Raw genomic sequence first — 19,820 nt, forward strand, 5'->3', positions numbered from 1 at the left:
TAGCTCTTGTCCTGGGAACATCTGGAGGGGGCTGGGAGGGGCGCGCATCCAGGGTGAACGTGGATTGGCTGCGCGGGAGGGGGAGGCGGGGTCTGAGCGAGGGGCGGGGCTCACTGGCCCCTTTAAAGCCTTGACATCAAGAGGCGGCCCCAGCACCCCTCTTTTTCTCTGCCCCCCGCCCCCGGAGCCGCGGCCATGGACCTGGCGGATCCGGCCTGCCCTGGCCCAGCTCAACACCTGATTTCGGTGAGTTCTGGGCCCACTTGCGATTTAAAGGGCGGCGAGTGGGGGGGTGTCTGTAAGCCCGGGCTGGGGGTGAGAGATATGGAGGGTAAGGCTCTCGTGGCAGCCTTGGGTCGGAGAGGGCGGCGCGGCTTCCTGCCGGACCTCGCTGGCCTCCCCTCCCTCCCGCCTCACTCACGCCGAGGGGTCCGGCCGCGACTCTGTCCACCCCCACCCCACCCCCTCTCGCCCCTCGCGCCATCCTCGCGCACACTCCGTGGCCCCGGAAGGGAAACTTTCCGGAGAGGGGGATGTTCCGGGGGCCGGTCTACCGCCCCCTTTGAAAGCACTGACCTTGCCCCAGCTGCGCACCCCACCCCACCCGCATCCCATCGTACGGGTGCCGCTTAGCGGTGCCGGGTTGTTGCGCGGGGGAGGCTCTCCCCAAAGCGCAGGCGCGTAGACGAGCCTCGGGCTTCTCTTCGCACTCCTTGCTGTCTCCGTGGCCTGGGGCGGTAGGGTGTGGGAGAGGTGGGGGGAGGCGGAGAGATCGGGGTCTCCCGGAACGACCCTTCAGTGGCTCTGAGGGACTGCGGGAAGAAGAAGGGTAGCCGGGCGGGCTGAACACTAAAGAGAGGCTGAGGAAGGGAGAAGGGCTGGGCAGGGAGTGAAGCTAGGACAGCTCTTGCAGGAAAGGCTCTCTGGGTCCTGGCTGCGGTGCCAGAAGAATGCAGAGAATTTATCTGTGCCCGACACTCCACTGGCCTAGGCCGACTAGGAAAGCGGCTGTCTGAACCCCAGCCCCCGTGGTCTCTCCAACCCTGGCACTGCCCCAAGGGCACGGAGGACCCTTACCTCCCACAGGCCTGGTTTTCCAGGTGTCTCAGCGCTATCCACCAGCCTGTGCAGCTGCTACTTCTTAAATGCCTGCCTTCCTGAGTAGCCAGGGGTCTTAGGCTGCCCGGTTGTCTGGCTGTAAAGGCAATGCTTCTATGCCCTCCCTATCACTGCTCTCCCTCCCCCACAGGTCCTCCTGCTTAAGCACAGTTGTCTGCCAGAGATAGTGGTGGAAACAAATGCCTGGGACAGGTGTAGTCCTGGAGGACAGTAGCTAAGGGTCAGTGTCTAATGGTTCTGTGGGCAGTACTTGGGGGAAAGTGAACCTAGCCCAATTGCCCTGTTGCAGACCCTCTCTTGCAAGATATGCCAGCTGACTCAGAGACTCCTTGTCTTTCAAGAAAGGAGACACAAAATTCACTTCTCATATTTATTGGGTGCCTGTCTTTCTAAGAACAACGTGGGGTTAGTGGGTTTCTTACCTCAGAGAAACACTTGCATCCCTGTCTAGGGAGATATCCCCACTTGGTTCAACTTTGTTTTCAGTCTATGGTCTGTGCATGAGGTGGTGTGAGCCCTCCAGCATCTCCCTCCAGCTCAGGCCTTTGGAAGAGAGTGAGAACCTGGAGAGGCAGATGGCCTGGGCTGCAGGGAAGAAGGCCCTTCTACAATAGGCAAGCAGAAACCAGTGTGTATGAGGACCAAGCTGTTATCACTGTGCACTGGGAGTCAGAAGCTCTGGTCCCTGCTCCTCATAGGTTGCTGTGTGACCTTAGCCAAGGTAGTTTGCCTCTCTGGTGCTCTTTTCTACCATCTGTAAAATTCAGCAGTTGGATTAGAAAGCGCTACTGTTCCTTTCCACTCTTTGACATTGTGTGGCTCCACTGATGAGTGAGATTGGAGGGGAGTAAGGTCCTCCAGCAGGGTGGCTAAGTTTGAAGAGGTAAGTTGCTTAGGAGTAGAACCTTGGGTGGAGGGGCGCAGACTCCCTTATCCTGCCTAAGAATAGCCACTGTGCTGCTCACCCCTGGTGCCTTGGAGTATGAACTCCTGCTGGCTGGGATTTGGCCCACCCATCAAGGCCTCTGGTGAGACATCCTGGCAGGCCAGTCTTTGAGCTGTACCTTTGGGGAGGGCTTGAGAGAGGAGGAGGCAGCCAAGGGCCAGCAGGGGAAGCAGATTCCCAGGAGACAGTTTGCATCTCAGCTGTTGGGACTTGTTTTAGGATCTGGGCCAGGGAGTACAGCACACTCATCTACCCTGTTATGGGAAGAGGACAAGGAGAGCCCCGCTGCTGTTGCCCATCCCACCCGCTGGCCCTACTCTCCTCACTTCTGTACTCACACCCCCAGCTCCCAGGCAAGGGGCGTAAGGAATCTTCCCTGCTGCCCTCGCCCAGCCAGCCTCCCAGACCCTGCCACGCCAGCCAGGCAGCAGCAGGGAGAGGCTGCCGCAACCCCACCTTTCCCAGACTCCTTCCCTCCTGGGGGGTAGAGCTTTCTCAGGAGTCAGACTCTCCAGGTTGGGACTTGCTCTCTAGCCCAAGAACCAAAGGCCTTCACGTTCTCCTTGTTTGTTTTCATCCTTGGCCTCCCAGGTGCTGAGGGGGATGTCAAAGGAGAGGTGGTGGTTAAAAAGGCCGTGGGATCGGTTGGATGTGGAGCACATTCTCCTGCATTGCTTTTCCCTCTGCTAGCTCCCCAGGAGCCCTCTTCCCTGGGCCCTGCTGCCCATGAGAGTGAAGCTACAGCAGGAGGTATTTAGGTTAGACCCCAAGGAAACCTTCCTCACTGCTAGAAACCCCTGGGATGGAGAATGGAAGCTCCCAGGAAGGTCAGTTTCCCAGAAAGTGGTTAACAGTGGAGTCCCTGTCAGAGTGAAGGATGTGGCTGTTGCTAGGCAGAGGCTGCCGTTTCCTCTTGGGGTGTGGCTCTGAGGCCAGCCAGCCAGAGGCCCCGTTAGAAGCAGGAGGAGAAAGGAATCTTGCCTGATAGCGAAAGAGGGGTCCCTGGCCCCATCAGCCTTGGGTCACCAGAAGCGCATCTCTCAGAACAAATGCCGCTTCTGCCCCCACTTCCCCGGCTCCTCCCCTAATTCACCACCACTACCACTGTCTGCTTTGACAATCCTCACCCAAACCTGGCAGACTCCTCCAGCCCCAGTCTGGCTGCACTAATGGACTGATTGGATTTTCTATACTTGGAGTTTGGGATTTCTGAATGAACATGCAAATTTATGTAAATCAATCTGGGATCTGCCACTACGTCAAAACAACATAGAGTCACAGGCTGGAAGGAATCCTAGAGACAGTCTAGTCCAATGCCCTCATGTTAAAAATGGGGAAACTGAAAAAAAAAAGGTGGGGAGTAGACTGAAGTCTAGAGGGGGAAGTGATTTGTACAATGATGAGTGTCAGAGGCAGGGCTCCTGACTCTGGTCTAGTGTTTTACATTGTACCATTCTGCCTTAATTTCTTGTGCATGAGGGGGCCTGGCCAGATTTAAGGCAGAGAGGGCAGTTCTTGAACCTGAGATTGTGGAGAGCTAAGCCCTTAGGGGTCAGAGTGTTATCTCAGGGTACCCCATGGGCTCTGGCCAGCTCTCTTAACATGCTGAAGAAAAACAACTTCAAATTCCTTAGAATAACACCCTTAATATTTTTCCCTAGGCCCTACCCTGGAGGGTTGGAAGACAAGGTCTTTGGTTGCTCCCTGGCTTGGCACTTATGGTTCCCCAGAGCTGAGATTGTGTCTGTTCCCAGCATCTCTCACAGTACCAAGCACGTAGTAGGCTGCAGATGGATCTGCACAAGCAATGCCTCCATCTTTACATTTCATCCACATTCAAGTGTGTGCTGCTTCCCTCCACGGCCACAGTGGGAAAAGATCTTTTGTCTTCTGTGACCACCCTCCCCTCCTCTCCTGGAGGAGGCACAGACCAGCTGAGCCTCCTCTGCCGGTTTCTAAAGCAGTGACCAACTAGGCAGGCCTTGCTGTAGAAAAGATCTCATTATTTTAAGGTCAGTGCCAAAGGTGGGTGGGGGCCGCCGAGATGGGCTTGGGTCCCAAAGAAGCAGTCTCCCCACTTGACATGATTTTGATCTGATCTACCCACCTGGCTGCCAGGTGCCTCCTGCTCCCACTTCATGGACTGCGCCTGTCACATGGGGCTATTTGGAGAGCTGAGCCCTCACTTAGCCTGTAGTGCCTGTGCACGTTGCAGAGATGGCGGAGATGCTCAAAGCAGCTGTTGGCCTGCTTTACAGTGCTTTGGGAGAGTAGTGTTTTGGCTCAAGATCAGAACCCTGGACTCCCTGCCAAGGCTTCCACCAGGCCCTGGCAGCCTGGGGAGGGGGCTTGGGGCACATATTTGGGGTCTTCCTCACCTTCACCCCAAACCCAGGTCTGGCTGACCCTGAAAGAAGTGCCCTTGTCTTCAGCACCTTCCCAAAGCACGACAGATATGAAGCCAGCACCTCTAGTTCCTTACTGCCCAGTGGCCCTCGGCACCTGTATCCTTAGCTCCGTATGAGCCAGATCTTTCTCCCGGGGCCTCAGTTTCCCAGTCTGTGCTGATGGATTAATAAGACATCATCACTGGGGTGTGGCACCTGCTTGATAATTAACGTTTTCCCTACTCTGGGAGTTACACAGATGGAAGAGGCCTGAGGAGGCCAGGTTGTTATTAAGGTGAATTATCATTGCTGCTATTCCTGATTTCTAAAAATCCAGCAGCGGCTGAGAAGAGCCCAGTCAGGCACAGCTCCCTGAACCTTATGCTGGTCCTTAAGCTCTGGGAGTTCTCCAGGACTCGTTAAGCTTTAAAAAAAAAAAAAAAAAGTATAGGTATTTTAAAAGGAGAGACGCTTCATTCTGCTGCTCATGCTATTGCCTGCAAGACTTGAGTGGTGCGTGCTGCTTGGGGTGTTGGTCTGCAGTTCTCGCTATAATGCAGGGCTTGAAATTGTCCCTCCCTGAAGACCCTCTGGGTAGGAGAATGATGAGGTCTTTCCTGGAGGGGAATGTGAGAGGCCCTGGAATTCCTGGGGTGTGGCCCTGGGGTTCTCAGCAGCTGCTGTTCCAGGGGCTGATTCATTTCACTCCCAGCTGGCTTGATGTGAGGGCTGTAATTGGCCCTTTTGTGTGAAGATCTGTTGAGACACCCCCAGAACCTGCCCGCGGAAGCCCCGGGCACTTCAGGAGTCCTTTACCCTACCTTACCCCCACCTGCCCCAAACCTTCCCCTTGCCCAAGCTCCCACCTCTGCCTCTGCCCTTGGCCAGACCTTACCCCCTTCCCAAGGGTAAGAATGAACCCAGCTCTTATCCAGGCGGAAGTAGCCCTGACTAACTTCCCTTTTTTTTTTTTAAGATTTATTTATTTATTTTTTTTGGCTGCGTTGGGTCTTCGTTGCTGCACGTGGGCTTTCTCTAGTTGCAACGAGTGGGGGCCACTCTTCATTGCGGTGCACGGGCTTCTCATTGCGGTGGCTTCTCTTGTGGCGGAGCACGGGCTCTAAGCGCACGGGCTTCAGTAGTTGTGGCGCATGGGCTTAGTTGCTCCACAGCATGTGGGATCTTCCCAGACCACGGCTCGAACCTGTGTCCCCTGCATTGGCAGGTGGATTCTTAACCACTGTGCCACCAGGGAAGTCCCCTAACTTCTGAATAGTTTGTTGCTACCAGTGCCCACCACAGTGGGGGCTGGAGGTCCTCTCCCCTAGGTCGGGGAGAGATTGCTGGGAAGAAAGAGAGTAAAGACACTGGTGTTCCTTGGCCAGACCCCACACTCATCTGTCTAGACCTCCTCACCCCTCCCTTGTCCTGGGGCCTGGTCCTTACTTCCTAACATGGGAAGAAGAGAGTAGATGGCCCCATCTGGGAGGGGCTTTAGAAATCACCTGGTCAAGTGGTTATTCCTTCTAACTTTTTTTTGTTTTATCTTCTTTTATTTTTTCACTAGATTTTTTTTTACATAGTCCAAAGATCAAAATGATACAAAAAGGCATACATTGAGAAATCTCATTCCCCCCTCCACCCCCTTCTCCCTCCATACATAATCACTTATTAATTTCTTACATATCCCTTGTTTTTTAATACAAAAATAAACACAAATATATATTCTTTCCCCCCACCCTTGCCCAAAAGATAGCATATAGAATAGACTGTCTTCATCTGTCACCAGTTGGCAGTATCTGCGTGTACAGAGATTTCTTCTGCCACCATGTTGGGACTCTGGTTTCTGACCTTCACCACCCACCTCAGGGTCCCCCAGTCGACCCCAGACCAGGAGCAGGGTTCATTTACCTTCCTATACCAAACTTCATTCGGATGCCAAAACCAAGGAATTCTCAGGCTATGGCTAGCTCTTACTAAGTACTAGGTGTGGTGCCAGACTCGGGGGTATAGTGGTGATCCCAGAAGTCCATGTTAATCAAATAATTACACAGTTATAAAGTTACAGCTGTGATGGGGGCTGCACAAAAAGGACAAGTACTGTGAGACCAGATAATCAGAGGCCCTACCCACCTTGGTGTGTGAGGGATGTGCGTGTGTTAGGGGCAGGCACGTGACACAGCACAGAGCTGGGGCAGGAGTCTGGGGCCAGGGCTGCAGAAGTGGTACCACGTGACCTGGGAAACTGGGTTTCTCAACTTGACTTCAGTGGTGTCTCTTCTCCCCACTACCCCAGTCTGTGGGATGTCCTGGACCCCTTGAGTTTTACTGTGTCCAAGACAAGAGGCCCCCTTCTCTGCCAGATGGTGCTGAAAATGCCTACTCCCCTGCCTCCACCCCATTGCCTTCTGTTTCCCCAGCTCTGGGCCTGTGGGCTCCTGAAGCTCGAGCCTTCCTTTCCACTGCAGGCTGAAGGGAAGTTGGGGGGTGTTTGCTTCTCACTTCCTCTGTAGACGGCACCTCACTTCCTGTCCCCGGGGCTAGAAGAAGGCTAAAGCTCTTGGCTTTGCTGTCCCTTCCTCTCTACCCCCCTTGCTTTCCTGGGAAGCCTGTGGGGCCCATAGGAGGAAGGCAGCATCAAATCCAAGGGCTTCTCCCTAGAGGCCCTGCCGGGCTCCTCACCCCCACGTCCCCCACCCCACACAAGGGGACCTCTCTTCTCAGATGCAGTCCATTTCCAGACGTGATCTCATCCTCCTCTTCTATGCCCTCTGGGAAGAGAGGTGTCAAGAGAGAGAGCTCACCCCATTTGACAGATAAGAAAACTGAGTCAGGGGTTTCTAGGCTTCATGTAGGGGCATGCAGTATGGCTGAGCCAGACTGGAATCAAGGAAGCCTGACTCCCATTTATGGGCACAAACGAGCAGAGCCTAGTCGGAATTGCGGGTGACAGAGCTACTTTCTCCTCTCAAGAGCAGAGCTGGCAGCTTAAGAGGTCACCTATGGGCTCTGGCCAAATAGCACCCACTGAGTCAACACTAAAGCTGCCTGGACAGGAAGACACTTGGTTGGCCAGAGCCCGTTCCCTTTGAAGAAAGAGGCCAGGATATGACGCCTGGGGGAGTGAGCACTAGGGACTGAGCATGGGGGGCTGGCTGAGTATATGCCCAGCTCTTTGGGGCCTGCAGGTGCAGCCTGAGAGCCAACAGGCTGTGCAGCCTCCCAGGCCCTTTTTCTCTTGGATCGGAGAGCAGATAGCTGAAGTTGCAGTTGTCAGCTCTGGTATTGTCTCCAGGAGCCTCTGTGCCTCTGTTCCTCCTGTGGGGCCCAGCATGTGTCTCCGGTTACACCCAGGATGTTGAAAAGATGCTGACTCTCCTGTTCGGTCAGGGGGTAGGAGATGAGTTGGTAACTGGCATGGGCCAGGGGACCAGGCAACACTCACCTTCAAATGCCCTTCAGTCCAGCTGTACTGAGTCATTCTGTTTCCATACACACCCGGAGACTTCTGCCTCCTGCTGCCTGGAATGACCCCCTTCCCTTTTCCTTGTAGCTAAACCCTATCTGTCTATAAAGGCTGAGTTCCCTAGATGCTCAAATTCTGAAAAACTGTTCCAGCTTAATATTTCTCTCCTGATTTTTAAAGTTCTCCGAAGACTTCTCTTGTGGAACGTCCTTCACAGTACAGCTATTTACCTACATGTCTTACATCCTCTACTAGTCTGAAAGCTCCAAGAAGTCTGAAAAGAACTGACCCATCTCTAAATTGCCTCCCAATACCCAGCACTGTACCTCCCACTGAGTGATCTGTCCAGAATATTTGCAGAATGAATAGATTAGTCCCTTTGCCAGAGGGCATCACTGAGACCTGGGGAGAAGGTTGAGAGCTTGGAAAAGGTCATATCAATGTTCGGGACAAATCTGAAAATGTCCTTGCTCACCTCTCAGTGTGGCTTGTCGTATGGACCTTCAGAGCCACTTGGGTTGGGGGCCATCACTGGGGATCTTTAAGGGAACCTGATGAGTCCACTGTACCTTCTCACCTGTCCTGTCTTTCTGGTCTTTTTCTGTCTGGAATGAAAGGAGATCACCAAGTTCAGGACCTCGTTGGCAGGAGCAGTGCCCTGGCAGGAAGTAGGAGGGGAAAAAGGAAATATAAGCAGGGCCCCTCCTCAAAGAGCTCCCCTTCTAACAGCATGGAAGTTGCCCCTTCTCTCAGGGAGCACTAGAGAACAGGATGCATTACAGTTTGAAATACTGATCCTGCAGGAGGCACTTGAAGAGAGATCAACATGGGCCACGTCAGTCCAGGATAGCTTTTCAGAAGAATATTGCTCTGCGGCCAGCCCAGGGCAGGGCATCCAGGGCCATGTTGAGGGCTTTTATCTGTCCCCAAAGCAGTAGGAGGTCACGGGAAGATTTGAAGCAGGAAGGACGCAATCAGATTTACAGTTTTAGAAAGAAGATTGCTAGAGCTCCTTTGGAAAAGAGATTGTGGCAGGGAAAATACAAGATCAGCCTGGAACATCTTCTCGTGCCAGAAAGTAAGCAAATGTTAAAAAATAAATAAATAAACATTTTTTTTTAATGGAGGCATGTTGAAAGGACACAGGAGCCAACCTGAAAGCATGGCCAAAGCTGGAATTTAAGCAGTAAAATAAGTGGTGATGATAATATTGGATTAAAATCCAAAGAATAAAATAATGCCTGTGAGTCCATACTCATACAAATATGGAATTAAGTAAATAAATGGGAGTGAAGAGGCAGCTTTTTCTTACAGAAAACTTCCAATTAATAAATTACAAGGAATGAGGGAAATCGAAAATTATTGTTAGGGCACCATAGTAATTGCTGCAAGCAAGATCCACTGATGAATCCTAAAATGAGTGGGTGAAAATTTAAGCAGAAACAGGATTTTGCATGGTCACAAAGTATTGCCCTCCCCCCAGATATTTAGTATTACAAAAGAAAAAGTATGTTTTCATTTTACAGTACAGAAACACACTGGTAGACGCCACCTAACCAAGTGATCAAGGTTAACGTCACCAGTAATAAGACATCTCAGCATCATGTATACACACCCCCTGACAGAATGCACTGAGGAGGGCACATCACCTCTGTGATATTCTTTCCCAAAATCCATAACCTCAGTCTCATTGGAGAAAACATCAAACAAACTCATATTAGGAAATATTCTCCAAAGTACTGACCAGTTACCTTCCAAAGTGTCAAGGTCGTAAAAGACAAAGACTGGGAATTCCCTGGCGGTCCAGTGGTTAGGACTCCGCGCTTTAAGCACAGAGGGCTCGGGTTCGATCCCTGGTCGGGGAACTAAGATCCTGCAAGCCGCTTGGAGCGGCCAAAACAAAGACCGAGGAACTGTCATGGCTCATAGGAGACTTAAGGAGTCATGGTGATTAAGTACAATGTGGGATCCTGGATCGGATCTTGGGATAGAATACCAGTGGAAAGGGCATCAGTGGAAAAACTGGTTAAGATCCAAATGAAGTCTGTGGGTTGTTTTTTTTTAACATTTATTTATTTGTTTATTTATTTATTTTGGCTGCACTGGGTCTTAGTTGTAGCATGAGGGATTTTTAGTTGCGGCATGTGGACTTCTTAGTTGCGGCGTGCGGACTCTTAGTTGCAGCATGCATGCGGGATCTAGTTCCCTGACCAGGGATTGAACCCAGGCCCCCTGCATTGGGAGCGTGGAGTCTTACCCACTGGACCACGTGTGGTTTTTTTTTTAAATTGTTTTGCTAATGAATGATGTAGAACAGTGAGAACGTGCTGCTATGTCTGTTTGTTTTTTTAAGGTATACACACATACACTCACAAATAAATAACACAGAAGAGGTGGAAGATAGCTGCAGAGACTGGTAGACAAGGGAAACGTTGTCCAGGAGGAAGTGGTCACTATCAAGACAGAGAAAAGACAACCACAGAATAGGAGCAAACATTTACAAATCATATATCTGATAAGGGACCTGTATTCAGAATATATAAAGAATTCTTACAACTCGACAGTAAAAAGACACATAACCCAACTAAACGATGGGCAAAGGAATCTGAATAGACTTGTCTCCAGGGGAGATATACAAATGGCCAATAAGCCAATGAAAAGATGCTCAACATCATCAATCGGAGAAATGTAAGTCAAAACCATAAAAATCACTTCAGGACTTCCCTGGTGGCGCAGTGGTTAAGAATCCGCCTGCCAATGCAGGGGACAAGGGTTCGAGCCCTGGTCTGGGAAGATCCCACATGCCGCGGAGCAACTGAGCCCATGGGCCACAACTGCTGAGCCTGCGCTCTAGTTTCCGTGCTCCGCAACAAGAGAAGCCACCGCAATGAGAAGCCCGCACGCTGCAACAAAGAGTAGCCCCCACTCGCCGCAACTAGAGAAAGCCCGTGCCCAACAACAAAGACCCAACACAGCCAAAAAAAAAAAAAAAAAAATCACTTCACATTTACTAAGATGACTTAGAATCAGAAAATCAGACAATAACAAGTGGTGAGGATGTGGAGAAATTGCAGCCCTCACACATTGTTGATGGAACTCTAAAATGCTGCATCCACTTTGGGAAACAGTTTGGCAGTTCCTCAAAAAGTTAAACCTAAAGTCACCATACAACCCAGCAATCCCACTGCTAGGTGTATACCCAAGAAGAAATGAAAACGTCCATCCAGACGATTTGTACACTGGTGTGTACACTGCTTAGAGCAGCATTATGCATAATAGCCAAAAAGTGGAAACAGTTCAAATGTCCATCAGCAGCTGAATGGATAAACAAATTGTGGCATAGCCATACAATGGAATATTATGTGGCCATAAAGAGGAATGTAGTACTGATACATGCTTCAACAGAGATGAACCTTGGAAACATTATGCAGAGTGAAAGAAACCAGTCACAGAAGACCAGCTATTGTATGATTCCAGTCATATGAAATGTCCAGAATGGGGAAATCTATAGAGACAGAAAATGATTAGTGGTTGCCTTGGTTTGGGTGTGAGGGGCTGGTAACTAAGGAGTAATGAAAATGTTCTAAAATTGACAATGGCCATGATTGTATATATCAGTGAATATACTGCAAACCACTGAATTGTACACTTTAAATGGGTGAGTTGTGTGGGAGTTGAACTATGTCTCAAAGCTTTAAAAAACGTAGTCCAGCAGGAAGTGGCCACCAGAGGCATTTGTGCTTGAGAAGGCAATGGGGACTGAAAAATATTGTAGGATTTAGCGTTGTGGCAGTTACTGCTGAAGTTTGACCAGGTTGAGGAGGGAGTGAGAAGTGAGGATGGCTTTTTTTGAGAAGTTTGGCTGTGAAAGGCAAAAGAGGGCAGTATCTGGAGAAATGTCAGGGGGGAATTATTTTTAAGATGAAAGGTATCTGAGAAGTTGTAAAGGTAGATGGGAAAGATCCCTTCAGGAAGTAGACCCTAAAGACATAAATGGGGAGGGTCTGGGGTAGGAAGGACTGGCCTTGCCTGGTAAAAGGGCAGCCCCTCTGCTGTAACAGGAGGAGAGAAGGAAGTACAGAGGATTCCGATGGGGCTGAGACTGGTGGCGGGAGGTTTGAGGGGTTTCCCCTCTGCTGGCTTCAATCCGCTGGGGAAGCGAGGGGAGGTGGTAGATCAGAAGTCTGAGGCGATTGGAGAGGGTGTGAAGTAGTCGTTGCAGAGAATGAGAGAGCAACTCTAAGCCTTGGTAAGAGTGCCAGCAGTACTGCCCATGTGGCTGAGATGGCCTTCCTTTGGTGAAGAGAGAGTGAGAAATAGTGTGAGCAAAAGCCTGGGGACAGGAGTGTTAAGTCCTGTCCTTCCCTTCCCTTCCCTACTCTAGACTGGAAAGAAGCATTGACCTCGAATGCTCAAGTCAAGGAATCCCAGGGATCTTCTAACTTCGCTGTCCAGTATAGTCGCCACCAGCTGCACATGGCTATTTAAATTTAAAATTCAGTTCCCCAGTTGGACTAGCCGCATTTCAAATGCTCAGTAGCCATGTGTGGCTGGTGGCTACCATATTGAACAGCATGAAATAAACATTTTCATCATCACAGAAAGGTCTACTGGACCACACTGTTCTAAGAAAAGTGATTCTTTTCAAACTATTGAGTCTAAGGACCCTTCTACAATATAAAAATTGAAGATCCCAAAGAGCTTTGATTCATATAGATTGTACCTATTGACATTTACTGTCATACAAATTAGAACTGAGAGTTTTAAACATTTATTTAATTCATTTAAAAGTAACAATAAACCCATGTTAACATATTTTATGAAAAATAATCATATATTTTCCAAAACAAAAAGTAGTGAATGGCATTGTTCTTCATTTTTGCAAATCTGTTATGTCTGACTTAATAGAAGGCAGCTGGATTCTCATATCGGCTTCTGTATTAAATCTGTCGTGTTATCACATATCACGTAGTCTCTGAAAAATGCCACTATATACTCATGAGAGAATGAGAGTTAAAAAGGTAAATAATGTCGGGCTTCCCTGGTGGCGCAGTGGTTGAGAATCTGCCTGCTAATGCAGGAGACACGGGTTCGAGCCCTGGTCTGGGAGGATCCCACATGCCGCGGAGCGGCTGGGCCCGTGAGCCACAGCTGCTGAGCCTGCGCGTCTGGAGCCTGTGCCCCGCAGCAGGAGGGGCCGCGATAGTGAGAGGCCCGCGCACCGCGATGAAGAGCGGTCCCCGCACCGCGATGAAGAGTGGCCCCCACTTGCCGCAACTAGAGAAAGCCCTCGCACGAACCGAGGACCCAGCACAGCCAAAAATAAATAAATAAATAAATAAATAAAATAAATTAGAAAAAAAAAAAAAGGTAAATAATGTCTTAGTGATATTGTGAAAATAGTTTTGACCCTGAAGATTCCTTGAAAGGGCCTCAGGGTCCCTGGACCACACTTTGAGAACCACTGTTCTAGAACAACCTCCACTTGGCATGAAGGAACTTATCCTTGAGAAACTGAGTGATTTGCCTAAAGTCACACAGCAAATAAATTGCATTGTTGGGACTAGAAGCCTTCTGCCTTCTGGTCTGAGGCTTTTTCCAGTACCCTTGGCCGGGCTAGGATGGGCCTGCTGAGCTTTTGGGAGTGGGGCCTGGGCTTCTTGGCTGCAGAACCCCTGGTGTGTGGCCCTATAAATAAACCCATTGTGTCTGTCTGAGCCCCTTCCCTCTCCCCACCCCCAGCAGTTGCTTTTATTGTTGGGTTATGCTGTGAACAGGGAATGTTGAGGATCTGGGGGAGGAGAGATAAAGGGTATTGAAATCTATAAGCTTTTTGAGCTCATAACACTACTGCCCTTCCTCCTGCCCTGCCTGGAAAGGCAGGGGAGTGGCCTACTGTCAGTTTGTAAGAACCTATACCATGGTCTGGAGGTTCTTGGAGTGCCTGTGAAGAGGAAGTTGGAGGAGGGGTGCAGTGGGCCCCTTCCTCAAGGACACTTGCCTCTCAGAAGGGCTATTGTGTCTTGGGGCCAGTTGTCAGGAGGAGGAAAGGAAATTCTTGTCTGCCTCTTTCCCTGAGGGGGGAGGAGACCAGTTGGAATACTTAGGGCTAAAAGATGCTTTAGGCCAGATTAAGGTGGCCACTTTCAGGCTAGGAATGCCCTGGGGCCTCAGTCCTCGTTTTCCTCCCCACACCCCAGGGCAGCGCAGGGCTGATCTAGTCTGGAAAGGAGTGTTTGCTGTGGGTGAAGAAGTGGCTGTTTACAAGTAGACTTTTGGGTGTGACTGGGATTTCAGAAAGCAGCTGGGGGATGGGGGGAGCAGAGGGGAAATGGTTGTGTTACGGATGATTCTGTTATTAAAGTGAGCTCCATCTCTGCCTTCCCACAGCTGCCCACCCCTCCCCCACCTCCTGGCCCCTTGCTTTTTTCCCTAGAGGACTCCGGGGGGAACAGCTGGTGAGTGAGGGGCTCATCAGGGCCCAAAGGCCTTGGCTAAGGGCCAGGGTAAGGGAGCCTGGAGGACAGGCTTGCTGCCATCTCTCTGGCCCCTTCCTCCCAGGCCTGGACTCTGAGTTTAGGGAGGGGTCTTGCGGGTGCCCTGGCTGGGGAGGGGGTGGGAGCTGCAGAGTCTATGCCTTTGATCTGGCTGACTGAAAGGCCAGGACAGTCCCATCTTTTGGGGCTGGGGGGCCTTCCATGAGTGACTAGGCTGAAGAGATAGTGGTCACCCAGATTCACTCAGGGATGGGGCTGCACCCACCTCATCCCCGGGTTACCCAGAAACCCCCTGAGCAGCTGTTCCCCCTTCCCTGTCTCTGAAGGAGGGCCAGAGAGGCTCTGCTCTTCCTCCCGTCCTCCCCCTCCCTCCCCTCGGCACTGAGGTCACCTCCCTCTGAATCAGGCTTTTGCGGGGGCGGGGTTGCCCGTTGGCAGTTCTGGCGGGAGAAGCCTCCCATTCAAGCTCGAGCTCCCACCCACTGCAGCTCCATCCCTACCCATCCTGGCCAGCATCATGTGTTCCAGACCTACATCCACCATGTGGGATATGGTGTGGGACCACCAGAGGAAAGCCTGAAACCAGGGCCATCCTGAAAAACCCAGGCCAGGGCTTTTCCTGGGCCCCAGGTGGGCTGAGCACAGAAGCTGTGAGTAGCAGTTGTGGGGCCTGAGGGAGGACGAGGGTGCTCGGCCCTGGGGAGGTGGGTCCCACTGACCCTGCAGGGACAGCCACTGGGGAACCAACCTGAGTTTTTTTGTTTTTGTTTTTGTTTTTTCTCATGAGATTTGGGTCGAAAACCCAGACTCTGAAGGGCCAAATTCCTAATTGGGCTCAGATTGGGAGCTAGAGGTGGTATTATCTCTCTCGGTCTTAATGTTCCCTAGAGGAGGGTAAAGACGCAGGAAGTTTTCTTTTCACCATAGAAATCTTGAGCTCAAACTCACCCTGCTCACAGCGTGCGTGTCTCCCCAGCGCCAAGTTTAAATGCAGGCCTCTTCCGAGTGACTCAGCATCCCAGGCTGACAGCTTCCTGCCTGCCCTCTGCTTGTGGCCCTGCAGACACAGAGAAAACCCGTCGCCCTGAGTTGGCCGGACCACTTTGGCAGAGGGCAGAAAACTTCTCCCCAAGGTGGGGCTGAGTCACAGCCTGCCTTCAGCCGACATTTCCGGAGCCTCTCCCAGGCCCTGCTCAGGATACGGAGACCGACCCCCATGACCGAGCTGTTGCGCTTAGGGGGCTTGTCCCTTGGAGGGTCTCCCCTAGGTCACAGTGGGACTCAGGCCTCCCTGCCCTGGGATCCCCAGGGGCTCAGATCAGGAGGGTGGCAGTAGTTGGCTTTGTGGGGTGTGTTGGGTCCCTGCCCTCCTCAACACGCGAAGCCACATATACCTACCTACTCCACAGCCAGCCCTCGCAGTCTGGGCCTCATGCCTAAGCTGGATGCTTTTTTATTTTTATTTTTTTTAATTTTATTTTAGGAAAAGATACCCTCCTAAACCACCTTCACCCTTAGTTTGGTTTTTGTTGTGTGAAGAAAACAAAGACTCGAGGTTTCTACTGTTTTATCTTTCCCTTTTCTGGCCTCCAGACACTGCCCTGTTCATCCTACTCCCCTCCTTCATCCCCCTGGTTTTTTTCACACTCCCCACCCCAGCCCCTCTATTCCTGGAGGTGTCCACTGGGGAACTAAGTGGTGAGGGGGCTGAGGGGACACTGGTGATCTGTGGGGACAGGCCTCTCCTAGAGCAGTGGGAGCCTCTGCCTGGCAAGAGGATGATGGCCCAGAGATGGGTGATGTGGGGTGGCCTGGAACTGGTCCAATGGTGGAGGTAACCCGAGGCCTTTTTTAGTTTTAACCCCTATTTGTGTATGTGGGAAGGAGGATTTTTCCTGAATTTTTTTCGTTTCTTTTGAGGCCTGTCCATTTCTAAATATATCAAGCATGATAATGTTGCGAGCAAAATGAAGTTATACTTGATACATTTTTATGATGTTAAAATAACAAAGGACTTTAGATTGTGGCAGAGTGTTAAAAATAAGCATTACACAGTTTTTCCTTTTATTCTGGTTTTCAGAAGCCCCCTTCCCATTATTGTGCACACATGCTTGTTCTCTCTCCCTCCCCCACCCAACCCAGAAAGGAGCATTCTCCCTTTCTGCTGTTACCCTTTCTCTTTCTAGGGTATCAGGCAGAGAAGAATGAGGACTGGGCTGGCCCTGCAGCTGGAGGGCTGGCAGGGAGGGGGTTGGAGAGGAGGAGGCCCCTGAGGGCAGGGCAGAGGGGCAGCACCTCACATCTTCAGGAGACCCTCCTGCTCAGACCCCCTGGGTGAGGGGCCTGGGACTCAAGAGTCCACTTGCAGGTGAACCGCTGAAGTAGCAGTGGGCTCCAAAACGTGAAAAGCCTCCATTTATTGAGTCCATGCAAGACACTCAACATAGTTATCTCACTTCATGCTCCAACAACCCTTTGGACTAAGTATTCTGATCCCCATTATACAGGTGAGGAAACAGATTTTGCAGAGTCAGATTCTAACCCAGATCTCTCTAACTGCAAAGCTCCGAGAGCACTGGGACTAACTACACGGAGCACACAAGTACCACGTGTGTGTACAGAGAGGCTGCATAGGAAGGGGGGACCCAGGCCCGTCCATTGTGCTTTGTGAACCTGCCATATGATGTGGGCAGCATCCTTTGCCTCTGGAGCCTGCTTCAGACCAGGCTGGCACCCCCGCCTTGCCCTCCTTTTACAGGGTCGATAGGAGAATCAGATGCGATTGATGATGCATGAGAAAGTGCCAGCACACAGGATGCACTCTGGGTATGTGGGTGTAGCTTCCTGTGCCTCAGTTTCCTCATCTCACATATAGGTGTGGATAATAGCACTTAATTCCCTTTGTGGTTATGAGGATTAAAGAAGAATTTTGGAAGGGCTGTGTGGCTGTTCATTCCCCTCTGGCTGAGAGCTGGGGACGTTTGCACTGGCTCTTTCCTCTGCCTGGAATGCTTTTCCCATTCCAGGATTTCATCCAGCCTTCATTCAGGTCTCTGCCTTGCTGTCACCTCCAGAGCCTTCTTGGAACCTGGTGTCTGTTCATTGGTCTATCTGGTATTACCTGCCTCCCCCAATAGAATGGGAGCCTCATAAAGGCAGGGCTTTCTCTGGCTTGTTTATCCCTATGGCCCAGGATGCCAGGCAGCAGGAACCCAATAAATGCATGGCTGACATCATCTCCTTCTGTGTCTCCACAGGCAAGGTGACCATTCTGGCTGCTTGCATGAGTGTGCCAGCCTGGGTGAGAAGGCAGAGACAGGTGAGAGGCTGTGGAGACTGTGCACGCTGGTGGCGGGGACTGGAGGAGGAGGGCTGGGGTGGGAGAGGCCGCCCCTGTGCCCCATGGGAGGGAAGAGCATTCAGAGGCCTGGTAGCTGCCGAGAGCTCCTCTCTTCCTTGGTCCAAAAGTGCTAAGCCCCTTTTGTGGGAGCTGCAGTGGGTCAGGGAGGCAAGTAGTTGGTGGTAGACTGGGAGCCTCCAACCTTTTATGTTAGGAAGGGTTTCCCATCTACTGGAAATTTCTACAATATTTGTGCAGAGGAAGGAAATGAGTACTTTCCTCTAGCTGAGAAATTGAAACTCAAATGGAAGGTGAAGACTAGTCAGGTAAAGCCAGTCACTATGGCAACAGTTTGAGAGCAGGGGGGTGGGGATCACATAATGCGATACAGGTCAGAACCCTGGCTCTGTGTGCTCAGGCAGTGACACACTAGTCTGTACAGCTGTCAGTCTGTCTCTTATACACCACGTATCACACCAAGAAGTGTGAGTGTGGACAGTGAAGTGAAGACAGTGTCCCTGCCCTCGCAGAGCTGACAGTCTTGGGGGACAGTCACAGAGCCGTGCGGGAGCAGTACCTGACCCGGCCTTGGAGTGGGGGCCCTGGAGAATGAATAGGAAGAAGCTGACCAAGCGGTAGGGGGGTAGGTGTCAAGAGACCCCTGCAGAGGGCCCAGCGTGCACAGAGGCTGGTCCCCCGGGGCCTCGCTGCAAGCAGGGAGTCTTGGAGGCATGCAGGCCACCTCCCACTCTGCCCGAGAGGATACCGGGCGCCAGTCTGAGGCCAGCGTCAGTGGAGAATTCAGGTTTCTTGGCTCCTGGCCAGTGTCTGTGTGACCTGTGAGAAGGTGAGAGCAATTATAGGGTTTTATAAAACAATGGTCTCTGTTCTTGAGATGGGAAGAGTGTGTCTATGTGTCTGTCCCGTGAGCAGGAGTCTTAGCCTGACCCTGAGTTGTTACATTGTCTGTGGCACGGGGGTCACACTGATCCAAACTCTGAGAATACTGACAACGTTCGTCTCTGTCCTCCTCCTCCTCCGCTCACCTCCCCGTGCCCTGGAGTAGCCTGCCGGGGCTTCTCTCACTTGTCCCCAGGGCCTGATGTCGGAGGCCATGGACCAGCCGGCCGGGAGCCCTGGAAACCCGAAGCCAGGAGAGGGTGGTGAGGGCAGCGTGGAGCCGGGCACCTGCCAGGAGCTCCTGCACCGGCTGCGGGAGCTGGAGGTGGGCCACGGGGCCGCGGGGGGCAGCAGTGCTGGCCAGAGCCCTGGGGAGCTTGGGTGGGTTCTGGGGTGTGGGGGGACCTTCCTCTCAGGCCGCTTTGCCAGGCTGGAGCAGAGCTGAACGTTTCTCTAGCAGAGCCCCTCTGAGAACCCCTTTCCTTGCTCTTCGCTCTGCAGCCTGTGTGCCAGCTCAGGACAAGAGGCGTGCGCAAGGGTGGGGCCATCCTAACCCCCTGAATGTCTCCCTTCTTTACCCCTCTTCTCCCCTGCTTTCATGCCCCTGCTCTAGGAAGGGGGTGGCCGCAGAGGCCACAGAAAGAAGGGTCTCAGGAGTTGAGGGACAAAGACATGGATCCTTAAACTAGGCCTTTTACCACATTCCTAAGACCCTGCCCTCCTCCCTCCAGGCTCCTCTGCCCTCTCCCCAGGGAAATAAGGGTTACTTTTGGCACCTCCCACCTTCGGTCCTCCTGGTTGCTGTGTCTCCCCAGCCCCTGCAGCCTCACTGACTGAAGTTGGGGTAACAAAAAACCAGCCGTCTCAGCTCTGCCTTCTTCATGCCCTGGGGCTGCAGGCCTCCCCCTGGCAGAATCAGACCAGAGCCAAGAGCTGGGGCAGGGGTAGAGCTAGTAGACTCCTTGCCTCCCCTTCCCCAAGAGGGACTTGCCCGGGGGAAGAATGATCCCTTAGCCTCCTATTTGCCCTCCTCCTCCTTCCTGCAGGCAGAGAACTCGGCACTCGCCCAGGCCAATGAAAACCAGCGGGAGACCTACGAGCGCTGTCTGGACGAGGTCTGTGGAACTGATGCTCCCCACGGGGAGGATAGCTTGTCGATTCCAGG

At 51.9% G+C, this 19,820-nt stretch overlaps 1 protein-coding gene across 11 annotated transcripts in view; it reads left to right on the forward strand.

Annotated features, from left to right (window-relative positions):
• The first annotated feature begins 134 nt into the window (after window positions 1–134).
• The window catches only part of NCKAP5L (NCK associated protein 5 like), a 30,961-nt gene continuing 11,275 nt past the window's right edge, over window positions 135–19,820 (forward strand). For 7 of the 11 annotated variants that reach the window (XR_009009671.1, XM_007179323.3, XM_057556113.1 and 4 more), the window contains exons 1-4: window positions 135–246; window positions 17,673–17,734; window positions 18,822–18,980; window positions 19,702–19,770. Coding sequence is in view for 10 of the 11 variants with exons in the window: in XM_007179323.3 (XP_007179385.2) it covers window positions 17,699–17,734; window positions 18,822–18,980; window positions 19,702–19,770 (264 nt within the window). In the remaining variant the exon portion in view is untranslated. Of the gene's footprint in view, window positions 247–14,842; window positions 15,066–17,672; window positions 17,735–18,821; window positions 18,981–19,701; window positions 19,771–19,820 lie in introns of those variants that run through there. The other 4 variants (XM_007179321.3, XM_057556111.1, XM_007179320.3 and 1 more) reach the window with 4 other exon arrangements.

Source organism: Balaenoptera acutorostrata, chromosome 11 (genome assembly GCF_949987535.1).
Source record: "Balaenoptera acutorostrata chromosome 11, mBalAcu1.1, whole genome shotgun sequence".
In the NCBI taxonomy this organism is placed as follows: Eukaryota; Metazoa; Chordata; class Mammalia; order Artiodactyla; family Balaenopteridae; genus Balaenoptera; species Balaenoptera acutorostrata.